General features: G+C 51.7%; 1 protein-coding gene across 7 annotated transcripts in view; it reads left to right on the forward strand.

The window, feature by feature from the left end:
- TENT4B (terminal nucleotidyltransferase 4B) overlaps positions 1 to 18,121 on the forward strand; it is an 82,314-nt gene extending 64,193 nt beyond the window's left edge. For 3 of the 7 annotated variants that reach the window (XM_089319055.1, XM_051833892.3, XM_051833891.3), the window contains 11 exons: positions 846 to 969; positions 3,866 to 3,912; positions 5,393 to 5,513; positions 6,973 to 7,080; positions 9,649 to 9,777; positions 10,302 to 10,515; positions 12,042 to 12,168; positions 12,277 to 12,380; positions 12,490 to 12,677; positions 14,233 to 14,397; positions 15,454 to 18,121. In XM_089319055.1, coding sequence (XP_089175181.1) covers positions 846 to 969; positions 3,866 to 3,912; positions 5,393 to 5,513; positions 6,973 to 7,080; positions 9,649 to 9,777; positions 10,302 to 10,515; positions 12,042 to 12,168; positions 12,277 to 12,380; positions 12,490 to 12,677; positions 14,233 to 14,397; positions 15,454 to 15,630 — 1,504 coding nt within the window. In that variant the 3' untranslated portion in view covers positions 15,631 to 18,121. Of the gene's footprint in view, positions 1 to 845; positions 970 to 3,865; positions 3,913 to 5,392; positions 5,514 to 6,972; positions 7,081 to 9,648; positions 9,778 to 10,301; positions 10,529 to 12,041; positions 12,169 to 12,276; positions 12,381 to 12,489; positions 12,678 to 14,232; positions 14,398 to 15,453 lie in introns of all 7 variants that reach the window. The other 4 variants (XR_016224649.1, XR_016224650.1, XM_051833895.3 and 1 more) reach the window with 4 other exon arrangements.
- The last annotated feature ends 4,959 nt before the right edge of the window (positions 18,122 to 23,080 follow it).

Consider the following 23,080-nt stretch of genomic DNA (forward strand, 5'->3'; position numbering starts at 1 on the left):
CCTGGGCTGGCCGTTGTGTGTGCGTGAGAGTATGTGAGTGTGTGTGACAGTATGTGTGTGTGTTGAGTGTGTGTGCGAGCGTGGGGGGGGGGGGGGGCTTTGTCCCATCCTTCTTCAGCTCTGACTTAGGGCCTATGCTCCCTGCGCCCAGTCTTGCCCCTTTGCTGCCACGTTCTGTGCGCAGTTGCCAGTGTCATCCTCTTAAAACTGCATTTCTGAAGGCAGTTTCTCCCCGCTCCCTCTAGAAGCATTTAAGCAGCTTCCTGTCTCACGGGGAGAGCTTGAACTTCTGACGCGGGGCCCGCCTCCTCTCCAGCTGCTTCTCCCCCTTGCCACCCGTGCACCCCGCGTGCCTGGCTCGCTGCCTCGTCCTTGGCGGTCCCTGGAAGCCTTTAGCTTCGTCACGGTGCCGCTGTCCGCCAGCCTTTCTTCAGGACTGTGCTGCTGCTGGCGTGGCCCTGAGCCCAGTGAGCAGGCGCTAGGGAAGGCAGTGTGGCTCACTGGGAGGGCCATCACCCCACGGCCCAGCCGTGCCCCCTGGGTCCCATGTCGTGGATCCGCGGGTGAAGGAGAAGGCAGGGCCTGTACTTAAAAAAATTTATCACCGGCACCCAGCAAGTCTTCTGCTAAGGGACTTCTTGATTCATTTAATTTGTTGGGCTTATTATTGTTGTTAAATCCCACAGATTGTCGTTTTAGCTGGAGTTGCAGCATTAGAAGGGTGGCCTCTGAGTGCACGATCATCAGCTGAGTTAGCTCTAGGACGTCATCACGTAAGGCTGTCTAAGGTCGTGATTCCTCGTGAGATTGGCCCTGCTCATGTTAACTTCTTGTCTTGTCTTCAGCCTGCATGAAGAAATCAGTGATTTTTATGAGTACATGTCCCCGAGACCCGAGGAGGAGAAGATGCGCATGGAGGTGGTGAACAGGATCGAGAGCGTGATCAAGGAGCTGTGGCCCAGCGCTGACGTGAGTACTGCCGCCTGCTGGCGCCGTGGGCCACGGCCTTGTCTTTGGGCGCCTGTGCAGAGGCCCCACTTGCATGTAGGGTTATGGTCTAATGACATTTTTTTTTTTTTAAGATTTATTTGTGGCCAGCGCCGTGGCTCAATAGGTTAATCCTCCGCCTTGCGGCGCCGGCACCCCGGGTTCTAGTCCTAGTCGGGGTGCCGGATTCTGTCCCGGTTGCCCCTCTTCCAGGCCAGCTCTCTGCTGTGGCCCGGAGGTGCAGTGGAGGATGGCCCCAGTCCTTGGGCCCTGCACCCGCATGGGAGACCAAGAGAAGCACCTGGCTCCTGGCTTCGGATCGGCGCAATGTGCCGGCCAGGGCCGCCACTGGAGGGTGAGCCAACGGCCAAAAGGAAGACCTTTCTCTCTGTCTCTCTCTCTCTCACTGTCCACTCTGCCTGTCAAATATTTAAAAAAAAAAAAAAAAAAAAAAAAGATTTATTTGTTTATTTGAAAGAGTTAGAGAAAGAGAGGAGAGATCTTCCATCCTCTAATTTAGTTCCCTGATGGCTGCAACAGCTGGCACTGGGTTAGGGCATGCCAGAAGCTTCATCCACATCTCCCATGAGGCCACACACTTGGGCCATCAACTGCTGCTCTTCCCAGGCACATTAGCCAAGAGTTGGATCAGAAGCGGAGCAGCTGGGACTTGAACCGGTGCCCATATGGGATGCCAGTATCGCAGGCAATAGCTTTACCCACCATGCCGCAATACTGGCCCCTCTAATTACATTTTTCAGAGTTACAGAGAGAAGTAGAGCCAAAGAGAAAGAGAGGGGTCTTCATCCGTTGGTTCACTTCCCAAGTGGCCACAACGGCTAGAGCTGTGCTGATCCAGAGCCAGGAGCCAGAAGATTCTTCCAGGTCTCCCGCATGTGTGCAGGACTTGGGCCATCTTCTGCTTTCTGAGACCACAGCAGAGAGCTGGATCAGAAGTGGAACAGTCGGGACTAGAACCAGCACCCATACTGGATGCCGGCACTGCAGGCCAGGGCTTTAACCCAGTGTGCCACAGTGTGGCCCCTCTAATTACTTTTTTTAAAAGACTATTTATTTGAGAGGCAGAGACACCGAGAGACCTCTATGTGCTGGTTTACTCTTCAATTTCCTGCAACAGCTGGGGCTGGTCAGGGGTTGAAGCCGGAAGCTGAGAACCCGGTCTCGCCTGTGGATGGCAAGAACCCCCTCACATGAGTCATCACCACTGCCTCTCGGGGGGCTGCACTGGCCGGAAGCCGGAACCAGGTGCCAAACCCAGGCAGTGCCGGGGGGTGTGGATGTCCTCACCGCCAAGCCCCATGCACCCCCCCCCCTTTTCCTGTTTTAAAGGCAGACAGGTTGTGCAGTCTTTCCAGTGTGGGGCTTCCTAGTTATTTTCATTGGATCGAATGACTTGGAGTTTTTCCCCCCATGCTGACTGTTCAGGACTGATTGGCGTTTAAGGGAAGAAAGACGAATCAGCCCTCAGCGTGCTGCTCCGCTACTGGACATGATGGAACCAAACCTCATCGGTGTTTTGTGCCAGCTTGTTCCATTCTTTTTTTTTTTTTTTTTTGAGAGAGTTACACAGAGAGAGGAGAGGCAGAGAGGTAGAGAGAGAGAGAGGTCTTCCGTCCGCAGGTTCACTCTGCAATTGGCTGCAATGGCTGGAGCTGTGCTCATCCGAAGCCAGGAGCCAGGAGCTTCTTCTGGGTCTCCCACATGGGTGCAGGGGCCCAAGGACTTGAGCCATCTTCCACTGCTTTCCCAGGTGCATTAGCAGGGAACTGGATCGGAAGTGGAGCAGCCAGGACTAGAACCAGCGCCCCTATGGGATGCCGGCACTGCAGGCCAGAACATTAAGCTATTGGGCCGCAGCGTTGGCCCTCTGTGTCGTTCTGTGTAGCTGAGTGAATGGCCAGCCCTGGAAGTCTGTTTTCTTGGCCCGAGTCCTGGCGCGGCTCTCCTGAAGCTGCTGGTTTTGTTTCCTGGCGCAGCCCCGCTCAGCAACACCACAAGTGCCCAGGGTCTCTTTGCCGCTTTGTGGTGCTTGTTCCTGGCACGTCACCTTTTAGGCTTCTTTGAGGGTGTGTCCTACGGCTTTGTGCGTTCTGTGGTTTTCTGTGGACTGGGTCCGGGGCTGGCAGCAGGGCGGCCGGGGAGGGAAGGGGCTGACGGGGCAGCTGCCGTGTCTCTACCTGCGGCCTCCGGCAAGGCTGGGACGTTTCCCGGGGACGCTGCTGGCATTGCGGGTGCCGAGGCCAGTGCCAAGGCCGCCGTGGTGAGCGGCACAGCCCCCCGCAGCGGGCAGTTCCCCAGTGGCCCTCACCCTTTGGAGGGGCCATTTCATCCGTGTCCTTTTTCTTTTTATACACATGAGGAGCGCAAGGCTGTGGATGGGTTCCCGGGTCTGTTTGACCTGTGAGGCTGAGTGTTGGTCATCACCGATGCTGTCTTGCTACTGCTGTTCTCCGTGGATTGAGATGGCTCGGGTCCTGGTTGCATGGCTCGGCGCGGGGTTGCGGTGACAGTGCCTTACACACCCTGAGGAGCTGGCCTCCAGGCCAGGGCCGGTCCTACCGTTCATGTAGTATGACCCTCGTTTAATCCTGCTTGGAGACAAAAATTAAAGATCTGTGATCCCGTCTGAATTATAAGGGAACATTAGTCATCTGAACTTTACTTTGACAGTTTTCTACTTTAGTCTGTGTTTCATGTTTGAGCCGGATTACATTTTAATTACATTCTGCACTGTGAAAGGAAAAATGTTTTTGCAGTACTGAGGAAGGCCAGTAGAGGGTAGCAGAAGCCCACATTTGCCCCCTAATTTGGCGTGTTATAGCTGATACCTTACTTGTAACTTCTTTTTCTGTTTCAGGTCCAGATATTTGGAAGTTTTAAAACTGGCCTCTATTTACCTACTAGGTTAGTACGTTTATGAAACTTTCAAGGGGTTGCACATTTTTCCAGGGTGTGTTAATTTTGGCTGTTGAGAGTATGACTAGAAGCCCAACAGATCTATGAAACAAAAATGTATTTACCTGTGTTTTATTTGAATGACTGAAGCAGAATGTCCCTTCAGATGCAGCAGGGCCACTGTAGCAGTGGACTCAAAACAGTTCCGAGCGTGAGAAACGGCCCGCTCTGCAGAGAGCCCACCATGCAGGTGTTAGCCTGGGGTTGCGCTTGCTGCTGGCTCTGGTGCCCTGGTGCTGAACCTGTGCGCGCTGGACACAGCTCCGCCCTGAGGCGGGACCTGGCCTCCCTGGCCCCTCCATCTGCCCTGGTCCTGGGGCTGGCGGGGACCTGAATCCTGATCTCTGAGCATAAAAGTGGTGTGGGGTGTGGCCTTCCCAGGGGGAATCACTCACTCGGTCAGGGGTTTTTTGTTTTTGTTTTTTTGTTTTTTTTTTTTTGGCAGGCAGAGTTAGACAGTGAGAGAGAGAGACAGAGAGAAAGGCCTTCCTTCCGTTGGTTCACCCCCCAAATGGCCGCTACGGCTGGTGCTGCGCTGATCCAAAGCCAGGAGCCAGGTGCTTCCTCCTGGTCTCCCATGCGGGTGCAGGGCCCAAACACTTGGGCCATCCTCCACTGCCTTCCCGGGCCCCAGCAGAGAGGTGGACTGGAAGAGGAGCAACCGGGACAGAACCGGCACCCCGACCGGGACTAGAACCCGGGGTGCCGGCGCCGCAGGCGGAGGATTAGCCTTGTGAGCCACGCGCTGACCATGGGGTTTGGACCGTGGTCCGGCTCCTTCCGCGTTGAAGTGGGTGGATCCCGCGGAAGCCTTGACATACTCAGTGCTGAGTTCCTTAACATTTTTCTTTGTTTAGGTTCTGAACGTCAGCACAGTCCCCCCAAAATCAGCCTCTCTTAAAAATGTGATGGAATTTTAGGAGTAGGTAGTACTTTGACATAGTGCGGATTGGGAAGGGCACAGAAGTACTGGCAGCAGGAAGCCTCGGCCTCCCCGCTGCCCACAGTTCCCACCGGTAGTGGCTTCCGGCCTGTCCGCGCACACGCCGGGGAGTAGGCCTGTGTTTACGCGCTGCATACACTGCCGCAGCCTGCTGTTTGCACTTACTGGTATTTTTGAGTCACAACCTTACCCTAGGGGAAAGCCTTGAGTCTAGGAGCAGAAGCCGGTGTGAAAAGGAGACGGTAGCTGGTGGGGTTCTGAGGTTTTACTTCTTTCAGAATCACGCTGTTTCCTGAGGCCGGGGTTCTGTGAAAGACTGGCGAGGGGAGGGGGTGATGAAGGTGCCGCCTGCACTTCCTGTGTGTTAGACCACTGTCACCGGCGCATCTCGCGCCTGGCCTGCAGCGGGCGGGGGGAGTCGGTCGCGGCTGGCCTGATTGGGTGGTGTCGGAGCCCTCACCCCTGCGTGTGTTGCTTTGTGCTCAGCGACATCGATCTCGTGGTGTTTGGGAAGTGGGAGAACCTGCCCCTCTGGACCCTGGAGGAAGCGCTTCGGAAACACAAAGTTGCAGATGAGGACTCTGTGAAGGTTCTAGACAAAGCAACTGTAAGTTCTGCAGCGTGGCGGCTGCCACCTCCAGTTATGACGCAGAAGTCGTGAAATTTAGTTTTGCTGAGCAGAGGTGAATTGTGAGCAAATGATTTTGTTAATGTCACACTGCACATACCAAAACAATGGTTTTCTGTTTGTAAAGTGACTTTCTCTGGCTATACGTTTCTTTAAAAAATACTGCTCAATTTTATCATGCATAATACTCACCAAAGAAATATTTTTTACATGTGAAATAGGGATTTAAAAATTTTTTAAAATTTTTTGGGTTGGCATTGTGGTACAGCGGGCAAAGCCTCCCCTGTAATGCCAGCCTCCCTTATGGGTGCTAGTTCATGTCCTGGCTACTCCGCTTCTGTTCCAGCTCCCTCGCCGCTGATGGCCTGGAGAAGTAGCCCAGGAGGATGGCCCAGGTATTTGCCCCTGCCACCCCATGGGAGACCCAGATAAAGCTCCTGGCTCCTGGCTCCGGCCTGCCTCAGTCCTGGCCACTACGGCCATCTGGGGAGTGAATCTGTGGATGGATGGAAGATCTTTCTCTCTCTCTCTCTCTCTCTCTCTGTTTCTCCCTCTCTTTGTAAGTTCAGTTTTCAAAATAAAAAAAATTTTTAAAGCATTTTAATTTTTAAATATAAAATAGGGATTTGATATAAAACAGGGATCTCAGAGAGTTTTAGTTACACTGATGTTGGCATCCTTCATCTTCGTCTTGTGTCCCTGAACAATGGTGTATAATATTGAGGTTTTGTAAAATTTCAGCATGTCTTGGATGGTCATGAAAGAACCTTCATGAGGCTCACTGTAGAAAATAACTATTTGTTTCCGAAGCTTGGATTTCAGCATGTTAGGTCTTCTTGGAGTGAAATAACTTTGGAGATGCAGTTCTGCACACCAGTTTTGCTTATTGGGAACGATTTGGTGATATGAAACATTCAGGGTCTGGCAGCCATAATGTTTTGTAAAGATTCATTCATTTACATGAAAGGCAGAGTCAACAGACGGGGTGGAGGGGTGGGGAGATCTTCCATCCATCCGCTAGTCCACTCTCCAAGTGGCCTCAACAGCCAGGGCTGAGCCAGGCCGAAGCAAGGAGCTAGGAACTCCATCCGGGTCTCCCACAAGGAGTCAGGGGCTGCTGCCTCCCCAGGTGCAGTGGCAGGGAGCTGGGCTGGAAGCCGAGCCGCTGGTAGTTGAGAGGGCGCACGTGTCACAGGCAGCAGCTTAGCCTGCTGCACCCCAGCACTGGCCCCTCCTAGTTGTTGAGCTTACACTGAGTTGGAAAATGATCTTCAAAGTCTGTGATGTTGATAACGGTTTTCCTTAGATGGTTCCAAAATCTTCCGGGTGTTAATTTTCTGGACTGAGTGGTCACTTCAGCCTGAGCCTGTAGCGTGCCTCCTCCCGAGCCTGGCATTTGATTTGGTTTAAGATTTTAATTGGACCTTTCTTTTTCTAGGTACCTATTATTAAATTAACAGATTCTTTTACTGAAGTGAAAGTTGATATCAGCTTTAATGTACAGAACGGCGTGAGAGCAGCCGACCTCATCAAAGATTTTACCAAGGTCAGAGGATTCGCAGCATGCACGCTGTTGTTTTGAGATTCTGCTGTGGTGGTGTTCTGTATACTCAGCTGCACTATTTTCATATGCATGTTGCTGACAGGTGCTCTTTCCCGGGCCATGGTTCTGCTTCCCTTGAATCCGCTCTTAGTGATCGGTAATGAACTTAAAATGTGACCTCAAGTCCAAAGTAAGGGCTGAGGAAGCTCTGGAAGAAGTTCTCTGCTCTAGATCCTTCCTCCCAGGGCGCTGCACCACTGGTTGCTGCCTGGTTTGATCTCCCAGAGGTCAGGCTAGGCGCCTCCCTGGGTGTGCGTCTCAGCCTTTAATCCCCAGGTAACCCGGGAGGCGATTCCTGCAGGTCTGCGCACTTGACCGTGAAGTGATGTCCATCTCTGCTTGCTACATTTCCTTCCAAAACAGGGAAGAATCGCCCGCCTGGTCCTGAGAACGTGGCGTGTGCTGTGGCCGTCGGCCTTTCCCGGGAAGCTAGACGTGAACCGCTGTGGCTCGCGTAGATCCTTTTTCCCCTCCCATTCACAAGTGTTTTCTTCAGCAGCTCTACAGTTTCTACCCATTCTCGTTCTTAAGAAAAAGTGTTGCCTACTGTATCGTGTTGTACGTGTTATATTCTTGTATAGACTGCAGAGGGCAGACAAGCAGGAAAAGCAAAGTTGTTTGTCAGCTTCCCAGTCTTTGGGGTGGGGGATATGCATGTGAGCCTCTTGTCCTTGAAAAGAAACTGCGTAGAGACTAACACACATGGTGGCAGATCCCAGGCTGTGGAAGGACGGAGCACGGTCGCTCGCGCCTTAGTGGCTGGGTCAGGCGTGCAGGGTTTGCTCTCGGCCCTTGTTTGTCCCGGCCTTGTTAAACCAAAGGGCCGGCATGTGGCCTGTGCCGCCTCAGGCTTCCTTCATTTGACGGCTGTAGAGGTTTTTCCCATCAGCACAAGCAGTGAGTCCTTGGCGGGGCGGGGAGGGGGGGCTTCCCCGGGCAGCTCCCCGGTCTGTGACAGGAGTGGGGGGGGCCTGTCCTCTCATCCACACACACGCATCTATGTGTGCACCTGCAGGCCGCTCGCAGCAGGAGTCTGAACGCAGCATTTGGAGTCCGAGCACAGTTCTGTCGCGGTCGGCCTGAGCGTTCATTAGACTTGATCCAGTCTGACTTCAACCATAATGCCCTTTTTTTTTTTTTTAATTTATTTGAGAGTTACAGAGAGAGAGAGGTAGAGACAGAGACAGATAGAGGTCTTCCATCTGTTGGTTCACTCCCCAAATGCCATAATGGCCGGAGTTGAGCCGGTCCGAAGCCAGGAACCAGGAGCTTCCTCCGGGTCTCCCACGCGGGTGCAGGGGCCCAAGCACTTGGGCCATCTACTGCTTTCCTAGGCATGTTAGCAGGGAGTCAAATCAGAAGTGGAGCAGCCAGCACTTGAACCAACCCCCGTGTGGGATGCCAGTGCCACAGGCTGGGGCTTTAACCCGCTGCACCACAGCACCGACTCCAACCTAATGCCTTTTATTTATTTTTTTAAAATATTTATTTATTTGAAAGAGTTACACAGAGAAATAGAGGCAGAAAGAGAGAGCTTCATCTGCTGGCTCACTCCTCAAATGGCCACAATGGCTGGAGCTGGGCTGCTCTGAAGCCAGGAGCTTCCTCCAGGTCTCCCACGTGGGTGCGTGCAGGGGCCCAAGCACTTGGCCATCTTCTGCTGCTTTCCCAGGCCATAGCAGAGAGCTGGATCGGAAGTGGAGCAGCCGGGACTCAAACCGGCGCCCATATGGGATGCTGGCGCCACAGGCGGTGTCTTTACGCACTACGCCACAGCGCCGGCCTCTGTAATGCCTTTTAAAGATGCTTGTTTCTTCGTGCCTTGTTCTTTTCCTTGCTTGCTTACTTTTGATAGATCTGCACACATGTAAATGTTTTTCTTTCTCTTGGAGGCCGTACTGTTTGCTGTAGTAAGTCTAGAAAACGGAGAAGAAAGTAGCGCTCGCTGCCACCCCGCAGTAATGGCTGCTGAGGTGTCTGTCTCAGGGCCCCTGCCCTAGGGCCTGGCTGGGAGAGAGAGGACCGAGCGAGCGCGTGCGGGAGGGAGCGAGGGGTGGACTCCTCAGGTGCGGCCCTGCCCCGCTCTCAGCCCAGCACACGGGCCTGCCCTGGGGCTGACGCAGAGCAGTGTGAGGGACCCTGCGCTCCCGCGAGCAGCACGGGGAGGAGTGGCTCTGCGGAGCCCCGACGTGCACGGAGGTGCCGAGAGACAGGGTCCTCGCACTCTGTTGTCCGTTCACAAGTGAGCGGCCCCTGGTCACGGTCCCCGTGGGCGCCGTCAGGTGTGTGACCTCCAGGGGCCGCCCAGGGCCATCCCATGCCTGTGCACGGCTTAGGCTTCAGAGGTGAGGCGAGAACCTCTGGTGTCTTGCCCCTTTGTTTATTGCTTACTCTGAAGACGGAAACTTGTCATCTTTCTCACTTCTCAGCTTTGTAACGTACTACTACTAATACTTAGAGGTATTCCGGGTGCGAGAATACACTGGACATAGAATTTTGTTTCTTTTTCAGAAATATCCTGTATTGCCCTACTTGGTTTTAGTATTGAAACAGTTCTTACTCCAGCGGGACCTTAATGAAGTATTCACGGGTGGAATTGGTTCTTACAGTCTCTTTTTAATGGCGGTCAGTTTCCTTCAGGTAAGCCATCCAGGGGCACCGGGCGCGTGTATGGGAAGAGTTGGGCAGGAGTCCACTGGGGGGCGCTCTGGACCGAGGCCTTCATCTCATCCCAGTGCTTCCTTTGAGTGCTTGGGGCTCCGCCTGTCAAACTGGGTACGCTGCTAGCACTTAGCACACATGTGTTTAAAAGCCACATGGGCCAGTGTTTCCAAGACTTTGCACTGGCAATGTGGACATGCAAAGGTGGGTCCTGGATCCCCTAAGTGTATATGGAAGTAAAAATGCCAAACATGAGAACCACTCTTAGCAGCTGAGTGGAGACCTGCTGTTTGGGTGGGACGAGTGAGCCTTGGTACTTGTGCCACTGTTAGTGGCGCTGTTCACGTGGCACGGGGCTGAGTGTCGCACTCTGCCGCCCCCCAGGTTGTGTGTGACGGCAGTGCGGCCTTCTGGCGCTGTGCTAGACCGGAATGACGACCGTGTTGCTTACAGAGGTCGGGGCGAAAATTCCCAAGTGATCTCGTCCTTTTTTCTGTTTTCAGTTACACCCCAGGGAAGATGCCTGCATCCCCAATACAAACTATGGTGTTCTCTTAATAGAATTTTTTGAATTATATGGACGACACTTCAATTATTTAAAGACTGGCATCCGGATAAAGGATGGTGGTTCGTACGTGGCCAAAGATGAAGTACAGAAAAATATGCTGGATGGCTACCGGCCGTCCATGCTCTACATCGAGGATCCTTTGCAGCCAGGTATTGACATTAGGTAAATTCGCGGGTTTCCAAGGAGAGGGCATTGTCAGGCACCTTGTACCTTAAACTCCCCCGAGAGAAAAATGAAGGACTAACTTCCTACTGTGGTCATTCTTTGTCCATCAAAATACTCCGTAAGCAAACGTCCCCGAGAGGACAGGGGCGCATGCCCGGGGAACGCGCTCGGCCTCCCACGAGGCTGAGGCCGGGGCCCATTGGCGGTGCCTAGCAGAGCAGCCTAGGTGTGCCCTGTGGGGGCGGCCCGGGCGCCTCCCCGGTCGGCCTTGCTCTGTTTCCGTGGGTCCTCACTGCCCGGGGTCGCAGCCGGTGTTGTCCAGGGCACCCTGTGGGGACTCTGAAGCCCCTGGACACAGAGAGTGGGCTGTTCTACCTGCGAATCCGGCAGAAGCCCCCTCGGAGACCCTCTCTTCTCATTTTGGACGGCTCTTCCTCGTTAATTTTGCACGGTCTCCTGGTGCTTTCTTCAGCTTTGGGTTGGCTTGAAAGTGAGCAAAAAAGTAAATTCTTGCTTGCTTATGTCCTGTTTTTCGGGTCAATATTTTTTCCTGATACAGTTGTGAAATAGTCTGATTCGTCATTATCGGACTTCAGCGGAAGTGCTTGTAGCCGTTTGCTTGAAAATGTGTAAACTTTGAAAGTGAGTGAGGGGAGGGTGTGAGGAGATGTGTCGTTGGCTGGGCCCTTTCTTCCTGGCGTACTGAGCTACCCCATGAGCCTCCATCGTCCCGTGGGGCCGTTCATGGGCCACTATTCATAGGGAGTGCGGAGGACATGAGGATTGTTGTGTTTTTTAAAGAACTTAATCCTTTTCTTTTTTTGACTTTTTAAAAATATTTATTTATTTTATGTGAAAGGCAGAGTCACAGAGGGGCAGAGAGAGAGAGAGAGAGAGAGAGAGAGAGGTCTTCCATCCCCTGTTCATTCCCCAAATGGCCACAACAGCCAGAGCTGAGCTGATCCAAAGCCAGGAGCTTCTTCCGGGTCTCCCACATGGGTGCAGGGGCCCAAGGACTTGGGCCTTCTTCTTCTGCCTTTTCAGGAACATTAGTGGGGAGCCTGATCAGAAGTGGAGCAGCTGGGGTTTGAACCGGTGCCCGTATGGGACGCCGGCACTGCAGGCGGTGGCTTTATCCACTACGCCACAGCGCTGGCCCTGACATGAAGATTTTTTAGCAAGACAGCCTTGCTTTTTAGGAGCTTACAGTTCCATGTGGGAAATGTGTGGAGCTGATGGAAACCTAGGAGGTAGATATTGCACCTGTAGCTTGGTTTCACTCTTGGAAGAGCCTCCTTTGCCTTTGGTTTGCATGAGTGTGGGTAGGGCAGGGTAGTCCTTGTTGGGCCAGAATGCATTTAGGCGGGTTGGACACCGACTGCGTGCACACAGACCCGGAGCCTGGGGAGCTGGGGGCAGGGGGCGGGGTGGGGGGACTGGCCACGCAGCCTCTGGGTACAGCTCTGGCGCACCGACAGCTGACTGTGTAATATATGCCTTGCTTCTGAAGGGAACGATGTCGGAAGGAGTTCCTATGGGGCCATGCAAGTGAAGCAGGCCTTCGATTATGCCTACGTCGTGTTGAGTCATGCAGTATCGCCAATAGCAAAGTACTATCCCAACAACGAGACGGAGAGGTAAGCGCCTCACTGCAGTCGGCCCCTTGCGTCGGGATTGGGGGTGGCTTCTCGTGTTTGTGAACTAATGTCTTTCCCCCTCCCCCTTTTTTTTTTTAACTCTTCCAGCATATTAGGTAGAATAATTAGAGTAACGGATGAAGTCGCCACGTACAGAGACTGGATCTCAAAGCAGTGGGGCTTGCAGAACAGGCCCGAGCCCTCGTGCAATGGTGAGTGCGCGTGTTTTCTCCCCGTCGATCGCCCAAGCCTCAGCGGCTTTTCTGTGTTGTGTGTGTTTAATAGGAAGCAACGTTTTCCAATCTTCTGCCACTCTTTCAGGAAACGGTGTTACCTTGATAGTAGATACTCAGCAGTTAGATAAATGTAACAATAATCTGTCTGACGACAATGACGCCCTTGGAAAATGTAGAAGTAAGACTTCGGAGTCTCTTAGTAAACACTCTTCAAACTCTTCATCAGGTCCAGTGTCGTCATCCTCCGCCACGCAGTCCAGCTCTAGCGACGTAGTAAGTATGTGGGTGGGGGGCGCTTCCCTTCCCTCTTCCTCCCTAGAAAGTTCTAGTAACTTCCAGGCTTGTGCTTTTCTCAGCATTTTATAATGAAAATTTTCAGGCCTACAGCAAACAGGTAAGAATGTTAGCAAACACCCGTATGCCCACCATTTACTTGCTGACCACGTCCGCCTGTCCGTGTTGTCATTCGTTCACTTTATTCGTTGATCTCTTTCAAAGGAGACAGCAGACACCTGTACACTTCTCTCAAAGTACTGTATTTTTCTTCTGCTACAAAACTGGCGTATAAGGAAATCTTAATTGCACGCTCACTAAATCTTGGTAAATGCACATGTGACCCAGAGCCCTAAGAAGGTCCAGAACGCGTCCGGCACCCCGAGAGCTTCCTCGTGACCCTTGCTGGCCAGCCCTGATCCCCGCCTCCCAGGGAGCCGCTGGCCAGTTTCCAGATGCCACAGCTGAGTTTGGCTGTTCCCGGGTGTCGTGTGGACAGAAGCCCGGCACGTGTAATCCTTGGTGCGAGGCTTCATCCACCACAGAATGGTGTTTTTGAGCTTCCTGGTTGAATTTGGAAAACTTGAGTTATGATCTGTATAACCCAGCTCACAGTTTCAAAATGTGCAGCTCAGTGACTCTCGGCACAGCCCCAGTGTGGTTCTGTCACTGCTACCGAATTCCGGAACACGCCCCTCACCCCGCTTCTCCCGTGGCCCTTTGCAGCCCTGCCTCCTCCGCCCTGACCTGCTTCTGCCTCTCTGCAGATTGAGTTTTGAGTGACAAGTACATCTTAAGTACTTTTCTTTGTCCAGGGTAATTTTGAGTCTATTTAAGATCTAAAATGGGCTTGCCCCTTGTTTGCAGTTTGACTTCTGTTAAACATATGACATAAAAAAGCAGCCCAAGTGAGTGCGGAACCTCGTTTTGTGCTGTTAAGGGGTGACCACGTTTTCCTCGGGGAGTCAGATCCTCGCGTGCCTGGTAGGATCTTGGAGCAGTGCTGCAGGACAGGGTGCTAAGCGAGGCGTCCCCGACGCAGGGGACAGCAGCAGAGGCTTCCTCGCGAGGGAGAGTTGGGGACTGAGAGACGCTGGGTGGACTGCCAGGGAGAAGGCAGAGACAGCCTGGCCCCAGCAGCCCAGAGGCAGGGAGGGCTCAGCCCGGGGTCTCTGGGAAGTTGGGACCCATACAGTGCGGCTGGCTGGAGGGGTCTCCGAAAGGCTGAGGCCTTCAGACCACTGGTGTGGCTGGAGCTGCCTCTCTTTACCCACTCCACGGTGACTCACTTTCTGTAAACGAGGTGCACTCCCAGCTGGCCCAGTCCCACGTGGACGGCGGGTGCAGCGCTGAGCGGAAGCGCGAGGATAGAACAAGGTGTTCGGATGTTGGGAGGAAAGCTGAAGCAGTGAGCTCTGTAAATGCCTCCGGGCGCTTCCTCCGACGCCCGGATGTTCACATTCAGTCCAGGGAGCGCTGAGCTGAAATCGTCTCCCTTTCTGAGGGTTATCTGGATTGCTCTGTGTCCCGTGCTAACTCGTGTGACTTGTGTTAGGATTCAGACGCGACGCCATGCAAAACCCCAAAACAGCTGCTCTGCCGTCCATCCACTGGGACCCGGGTAGGGTCGCAAGATGTGTCTTTGGAGCCAGCACAGGCAGCTGGGAAAACGCAGAGCACCCAAACCACCAACACACCCAGCAGCACCAACAAATCACAGGTGGGTAGGAGTCGTGGTTTTAATCCTTAGTATTTGATGCAGGCGGTTCAGGGTTTCTTACGTGCAAATAGTGCACTTCCTGAGTTCGACGAAAACTCTCCGAAAAAGAGCGACCTGTTTCATTCCATGAAGTTCCATGGCAGGCAGCACACGCAGTGATGGGATGTCCCCAGGACAGTGTCCCGTGAGCCTCTGTGGGTTCGTAAGAGGTCTTGGGCAGCCCGGCTGGTAACAGATGCAGCAGCAAATTTTGCATCAACTTAGCAGATTTCCCTTGCGCCTGATGTACCCTCGTGTGAAGATCTTGCAGGACCCTGCAGCCGCGTTGCACAAATGTGAGGGTGGTGCATCCCTTTTCGGTATCTCAGGGTTCGATGCCTGGTGGCCTGCGTCGAAATGATCCGGTCATTCCCAGGCACACTCTGCTGACTGTCAGCTTTGATTTCAAAAGGCCATGGAAGCACTTTAAGTTTTCTAGTTCCCTGAGTTTGTCATTAACTACAAGCAACGAATGAAAATGAGAGGAGGAAGCCGCCGATACCGGCCCCCAACCTCAGGCCATCTCACCCTCTGTGGGCCCAGCTGACCCCGGGGGAAAGGCCTCTGGCCGTGGAGGTCCCTCCCTGGCTGGCAGACTTGTGTTGGACTTGACTCAGGGAACCTGCCTGAGCTGCACAGCCATGGCGAGGCTGGAGTCAGAGTACTGGAGGTGACAGGGCTGACGGGAGAGACAGGTGTCAGGACAGCGCTCCGGGGAGACCAGCTGCGCCGCCCCTAACCTGCCCCGTAGCCCTGTGTGCCTGAGCTGCTTCCCTGAGAACAAGTGTACATCCCCATGTTGTTCAGAAGGCAAGAGCGTGGCCTGGGTTTTCAGTGTTTCTGCTAAACATCCATGTAGCTGCAGCCTTAGCGGTGGGCAGTGCCCGCGCGGGGTGGGGGCAGGGCGGGCGGGGCGGGGCTGGAGGGCTGTGGGCTCAGGAGGCCCCATTCGCTGGCACGGGGTGGGGGCCGCTGCGGTGCACGGTGCTCACGCCTTCCGACTTTGTTTTCCCGCAGCACGGGGCGGCAAGGCTCTTCCGTTCTTCCAGCAAAGGCTTTCAAGGTACAGCTCCAACAAGCCATGGTTCCTTGATGACAAACAAGCCACATCAAGGCAAATCCAATAGTCAGTATTACCATGGCAAAAAGAGGAGACACAAGAGGGACGCGGCCCTGTCTGACCTGTGCAGATAGTCGGCGCCGGGCGGCGGACCGGCTTCTGTGTGCAGTGACCCGCGCTCAGGACAGGTGCGCAGGGACTCCTGGGGCCAGCCAGGAGCCGCACGCCGTCAGACACTGATTTAGCAACTGCGTTTTTTCCCAGCTCGCCACGGAATGGATCATGAAGACTGACAACTGCAAAAGCAAAAAGCAAGCAAAAACGGGGAAAAAAAAAAAGGCTGCTCATTTGATAAGTCACGTGCTACAACAGGGTCATTTTGAGGTTTAAAGCTTGAATGTAAAATAAATCTATTTCTCATTGGCTTTATGCAGAGTTCTAGGGGATAGTATTCAGTGTGGGTAGGGAGGTAGAAGCAGAAGGCGGTTTCAGAGGAGGGGTGGGAAGGGCCAACAGTATCCTATAGGAAGTCCAGATTCCAGCGGGGAAGTGCTCTGTGCATGTTGGGGTTTGGTTTTTTGTTTTTTGTTTTTTTTTTTTTAATATTTTTGCATATATTTGCCATTTTATTGTGTGTACATATAGAGACCATATAGGAAATTGATATTTGTAATAGTGGGTTTGTTAATACTTTTTACATAACATTACTGTTTAAATTGTAAACAGGTTTTTTTCTCAGGATTAGTTTGAAGAATCTGACTTGTCATCCTGACATCCACATGTAGGAAGTGCTTAGCTCTCTTGCCCGTTCGTTTTCCTCCGCATCGAAATGACTTCATAGAACCCTTGTGGCCTGCTGCAGAAATTTTTTCCTCTAAAGAAAAGGTTTATGGTGGCAAATGACATTTATTTTATTTTGTAAAAAAAAAAAAATGTACTATGTACTTGACGTGAACACTGACAAATCCAGAGCCATCTCAGAATCGGCTCGCAGCGGCGTCTGTGGTGATGTCGTCCTGGGCAGGGGCAGCGGCGTGGCCTCGTGTTTGTTTCCCCGGCAGTGTCCCCACCCTTCCTGATAGGGAGAGAGAGAGAGAGAGAGAGAGAGAGAAAGGCCGCGGCGCCTGCGCGGTGACGCCCGCGTGCGCAGACCTTGCATGCTGGCTCCCCCCGCTCCCCCGGCCCCCGGCCCCCGGCCCCCGGCCCGTGTGTGTGCGTCTCTCATCTCCCCCTCCTCTTCACATCCATGCTTCATGACTGTGGGAGAGAGTAACTGTAAACAGCTTTAATTAAATCATACTTCTAAAAAAACTATTTTCTTATACTCCACTTTATGCTTTTGGTATTGTTGATCTTTAAAAATTAAATGGTCTTTGATAATGGATCTATTTTGTATTGCCTTATTAAGACCAAATACTTCTTGTCATCCCTTTCTTTAGCCTCTCCTTTCATGGAACTGTTACCTTTAATTAAAACGTTTTTAAACATTGGCTTGTTTTAATCATACTGTAAATTTTGGTTGTATTCAGCTCTGAGTGCAAATGAGGTGTATCCTTGTGCTACTCGTTACCTGTGGAGTCTGACACTCAGGCGGGAGTTTAGTGCGGAATGTCAGCGCGAGTTGTGAAAGCAGACGCCTTCCGTCAGGGTGCAAGCTCTTACGTTTGGCATCAGTGTGCGTGGCTCTGTTAAATGCAGCCATTTCTGAGATGAGATTCTTTTATATATATATAAATATATATAAATACATATAAAGTACTATTGGCTTTTAGGAATTTCTTTTATATACATTTATGAAATATTGAAGACCAATCAGACCATGAATGGACACTTAGTGCAATTTTTTATAAAGAAAATAATGCTAAAGTAAGACCAAAACTGATGTCATCACTGAAATTAATTTTCACTATGTTCGTATTTTAATTCACAACGGAAAAATGTGTTCCAAAACTGGAAACTCATAGTACTTGTGTAAAGTGTGGAAGATTTTAAATGTGATGTTCTTTTGACAATGTTTTAAATTTTGGAGTCACATTTTATTCTGATCAGGATTTTTATCAAGATGTCGAGCTTTTGTTTTTTGAAGCTAGTTTGTCATAACATTGTGCCTAATCACAGTATTTATTTTCTAGGACTATTGTGAATGTGTAGACTTATGTTTACTGCTAAGGGAACAATTATTTATAAAGTAATATTAAATCCAGTATTAGCTGCCTCTTTCAAACACTTACTACTTGCAAAGATCCATGTTACATTCACCACACGGAATTTTTTTTTTAAAGAATCACCCTCATTGTCGAAAGTTAATGTACTCTTAGGGTGCGAATATTCGTGTTCCAATAAGCATGTAATTATATTAAGGTGGTGGTAGCGGGAAGATCATCTTGATTCCATTGGGAATCTTAGGTTTTCGTAAATTTATTGGGAAAATAGTTTTTCCTGTACTGCTGAAGTTTCTTTTTGGTAAACAGTATCTTTCTAAAAGAAAAAAAGCATGAAGGAGAAATTGAGGTGTGTATCCATTTCCTCAGATGACCAGCGTTGTACTCGTGAATACTGTGTATCTTGCAATGAACAGTGTGGAAGCTGCTCATTTTTCAATCTGAAGTAAAATACTTTCAAGAACTTTCAGTTTGCCTGCTCATTTGTTTTGTGCATTTCATCTCTGTATTTGACTCCTGTCTGATTTCTTTGTTGGGTTTGCGACACTTTGTGTAAAGACGTCGTGAGCACGTCGGAAGTGCGTCATCTTAAATACGGCCGCCCATCCCCATCCATGACTCATATAGGACCTGCCTGTGCTGCCTCACTCTGGTGACATCTCTCTGGACCTGGTCGTAAGCAACATTGAGATCCTGGCTTTTGGAGGTGCTGATGGGTTGCAGGGGTGTCGGCCCAGAAGCCGGGTGGTTACGTTTTGATGATGGAGGTCGTCCAGTTTCGAGGTGTACGGGAGGTGCCTCGTTTTCAGCATCTTGTCCGCTTGCTGCTCACATCCGGGAGCTGCAGCTTTTCTGTGTGGTTCCCCCCTAGTCTGCCAACAGTTGATCATAATTCCATTTTTTTGTCCTAATTGTGTGTATTTGACCTTTGCTTGCATTTTGAGCCTCGATGGATTTTGTTCGGCTTTCCACGTACTCCGGATGAATCTTTGTAGGGCAAAGCAGGTGTAGGGAGATCGGTTTTCATAGTGGCTTTCCTCCAGAGGCCTGCGTCTCCTGTTTTCCGTTCTCATTCCCTTGCCCACGTGTTGGTAAGCGGGAGTTGTGTTTGCCATCACCCATAGCCTAGGGTTTCCGGAGATGCAAGACAGTCAGGAGAGAGGAAGATCCCCTTGACGTCAGGACACCTGCTCCTGCCGAGGCCTCCCGGTGGTTCGGAGGTGTTAGCATTGCTCTGTGGAAATCTCTAGAAATCACCACGATCAGGTGTCCCCGAGAAGCGTTGCTGATATTTGTCGTTCACGACTGCATGTCTCAGCTGCTTTCCACGGTGATGTGCAGTTGGTGCCTGCCTTGGGTTCTGCCGTGTGGTTGATGGCCCAGCGTCTCAGGCCTTCACGTTTCCAGGGAAGGGGTTGCTTCCCAGTTAGCTTTTCAGAAATTAAATGGTAAGCTCTAAAAGAGACATTCCAGTTTTGCTGCGACAGACATTGAAATATTAGAATTAATTATGACAATAATTTATTATTAGCCATCTTTTTTTTTTTTTTTTACAGAGTTAGAGACAGACAGGAAGGTCTTCCTTCCATTGGTTCATCCCCCAAATGGCTGATACGGCCAGCTTGCTGCGCCCATCCGAAGCCAGGAGCCAGGTGCTTCTCCTGGTCTCCCATGCAGGTGCAAGGCCCAAGCACTTGGGCCATCCTCCACTGCCTTCCCGGGCCTCAGCAGAGAGCTGGACTGGAAGAGGAGCCACCGGGACAGAATCCGGCACCCCAACCAGGACTAAAACCCAGGGTGCCGGCACCACAGGTAGAGGATTAGCCTAGTGAGCCACGGCACTGGCCAGCCATCTATTCTTAAATTCCTGGCTCAGAAAGTATTTTGTGAGCAAGGTATTCTGTAAATGGCACTATTAAAATGAATTGAGGGGCCGGCGCTGTGGCTCAGTGGGTTAAAGCCCTGGCCTGAAGCACCAGCACCCTATATGGGTGCCAGTTCTAGTCCCGGCTGCTTCTCTTCCAATCCAGCTCTCTGCTGTGGCCTGGGAAAGCAGTGGAGGATGGCCCAAGTCCTTGGGCCCCTGCACCCACGTGGGAGACCCAGAGGAAGCTCCTGGCTCCTGACTTTGGATCGGCTCTGCTCCAGCCATTTTGGCCATCTGGGGAGTGAACCAGCAGATGGAAGACCTTTCTGTCTCTACCTCTGTAACTCTGTCTTTCAAATAAATAAAAATAAATCTTTAAAAAAAAATGAACTGAGGAGAACAGTTATATGTAACAGTTACTCGTTCAGGTGGTTTTCCTCAGTAGCAGGCTCAGAGGGCCGTGTAGAGTGGCTGGTGGTGAGTGGGGGCCAGAGTGAGGCAGTGGTCCCTGGCGGTGTCAGCTCTGCCCTGTCTCTACCTTGTGAACTTCAAGCTATAGCTGCCTGCCATTTTGTCACGGCGTTTATGGGTGGCATAAATGTTGAACAAATTTTATTTATCTTTTTAAAAGAGTACCTTTGATTTATTTATTTGAAAGGTAGAGTTACAGAGAGAGAGGTCTTCACCCTCTGGTTCACTCCCCAATGGCTGCAACAGCAAGACCTGTGCTAATCTGAAGCCAGGAGCCAGGAGCTGCTTCTGGGTCTCTCACATGGGTGCAGGGGCGCAAGCACTTAGGCCATCCTCCTTTGCTTTCCCAGGCGCATTAGCAGGGAGCTGGATTGGAAGTGGAGCAGCCAGGACTTGAATTGGTGCCCAGATAGGATGCTGGCACTGCAGATGGTGGCTTTATCTGCTACGCTATGGTGCCGACCCTAAAGAACAAGTTTTTTAAGCTCTTTGATGCTTCGCACAGCTGACACGAGCCAGACTGTACTGTGGACTTTATTTGCATGGCTCAAGAATGTGGCATATCTGGAAACTTTCTCTCGAGCTATCTTGACTTCGCGCCTTAAGCAACTTTTTGGTTTGGGTCAAAGATCAGGAGCTGGCTAGGCTGGACATCTGGCACAGCGGACCGGATGCTGCCCAGGACGCCTGCATTCTGTATCAGAGCAGCAGCTTCCAGTCCTGCTTCCGATGCCAGCGCCCTGCTCATGCGCACCCTGGGAAGCGGCGGGTGAGGGCCCAGGTGCTTGTCTCCCTGCCACCCGAGTGGGAGGCCCAGATGCAGTTCCAGGCTCCTGGCTATGGCCAGGCCTGGCAGCCCCTACTATTCTGGGCTTTTGGGGAGTGAAGCAGCAGATGGAAGATCTCTGTTTCTCTCTCTCTCCTTGTTTGCCTTTCAAATAAAAGAAGGAAAAGAAATGAGCTAAATGTATGTATACACTGAGTTGGTAAAATTATTAGGAAAACTGCTTTTTTAAAAAAAAAGATTTTTTAGAGAGGCAGCGTTACAGACAGATTTTCCATGGGCTGGTTCACTCCCCAAATGGCCGCAATGGCTGGAGCTGGGCTGATCCGAAGCCAGGAGCTTTTGCCAGGTCTCCCACCTGGGTGCAGGGGCCTAAGCACTTGGATCATCTTCCTCTGCTTTCCCAGGTACATTAGCAGGGAGCTGGATCAAAAGTGGAGCAGCCGGGACTTGAACTAGTGTCCATATGGGAATGCCAGCACTGCAGGTGGAGGCTATTTGAGATAGAGTATTAAATTTAAAAAAAAAAAAAAGATTTATTTGAAAGAGTGACAGAGAAGGAGCTCTTCCATCCACTGGTTCACTCTCCAAATGTCTGCAACAGCCAGGGCTGGGCCAGGCTGAAGCCAGGAACTAGTCTCCCAAGCAGATTTAGGGGCCTCCCCCGCTGCCTCCACTTCCGTTAGTAGGGAGCTGGATTGGAAGTGGCATTAGCCAGGACTGGAACAGAAGCACTCAGATGTGAGATACCAGTGTCCCATACAGCGGCTTAGCCCGCTCTGCCACTGTGCCTGCCCCCTGGAATCGAATGCTTATTTAAGGATAGTTTCAAGTTCGTAAGTTGCTAATGTTTATCTTGCTCTATCAGGTTTGGTTTTTTAAAAAACCATATTTGGTCTTTCCATTTGCTGCTTAAGTCTGTGCCGGAATGAGTTTAATCCAGTTCAGAGTCTCCCAGCCTGAAGAGGGAACACTAGAGAGGGCCCAGCAGAGATGAACTGGTGGGTGCGTCCCTTAGCGTACTGGAAGCCGGCTGTCTCCCGGGTGCACTGAGAGGCCAGTGGCCGTATGGGTTCAGAACAGAGGACCATGTGAGAGTCAGGTGTTCTCTTGGGTATGCAGTGAGAGCTGTGCTTGGCATGCACACATCATTTTATTGCTTCCATTTTAACTGAAGTCCTGTGGTCCCGCACCCTTGGCTCCTTTTCCCTGGCCCAGCTTCCGGCGGGCCTGGTAGGAGGGAGGGTCTTCCCAGGAGACACTGGGCGGTTTTTAGAAACAAAGTAGCATGCAGTATCTTGCCTGGGAGCCGGGCGGAGGAGCAGGGCTCGGAGAGAGGCTTTCTCTAAAGCCAGGAACACTGTGGCCAGCAGGCAGCCCGGTGTGGGGTCTCAGCCACATTCTTGGAGTTTAAGATCGGCTTCAGCTTTCGGTTTGGGTTCTGTTCAGTCCATGGCTGTTCCCCTAAGGTCATTTCATAATCACCTTTTACATTTACCTGTGACTTAGTGCAATACCACTTTGTTCTTGAACCCCCAGTTGTTTTGGGAGCAAGAGAGCGAGTGAGCATGTGCTCCTATCCAGAGAGAGCACATATCTCCTAGTATTTTTTTTAAATATTTATTTATTTATTTGAAAGAGTTACCCAGAGAAAGAGAGACAGAGGGAGGGAGGGAGGGAGGGAGGGAGGGAGGGAGAGAGGTAGGTCCTCCATCCCTGGGTCACTCCCCAATTGGCCACAATGGCCGGAGTTGCACCGATCCGAAGCCAGGAGCCAGGAGCTTCTTCCCAAGCACTTGAGCCATCTTCTACTGCTTTCCCAGGCCATAGCAGAGAGCTGGATCGGAAGTGGAGCAGCTGGGACTAGAACTGGTGCCCATATGGGATGTCGCACTGCAGGCGGTATCTTTACCTGCTACACCACAGCGCTGGCCCCAAATATCTCCTAGTTTTAGTCCCCAAAATTTCTGCGGTGGCTGGGACTGAGCCAGGCCAGCTGGGATCACAAGCCTGGTCTCCCAAGGGGGTGGCAGGAACCCGATCAGAGGAGTCTTACCCACTCGGCCAAAAGCCTGCCCTCTAATCTCCAAATTTTAAGATTCCCTCTCTCTGGGGTTCCAAGTGCCCGAATCTTCACCCGTCACTCTTGCAAAGGTTGTAGCCTGTTACAGGTGACAGGTGAGGGGCGCCAGTGTGATTTCAGGATGGAAAATTGGAAGGGCCGTGGGGATAAGTGTTTTCTGCTGGAGTAGACATAGATAGGTGGGGTTGGAAAGCTGAGTGAAGCCGAGTCCGTTGTT

Source organism: Oryctolagus cuniculus, chromosome 18 (assembly GCF_051225735.1).
Source record: "Oryctolagus cuniculus isolate XC-2025 breed Fujian yellow rabbit chromosome 18, ASM5122573v1, whole genome shotgun sequence".
Lineage (NCBI taxonomy): Eukaryota > Metazoa > Chordata > Mammalia > Lagomorpha > Leporidae > Oryctolagus > Oryctolagus cuniculus.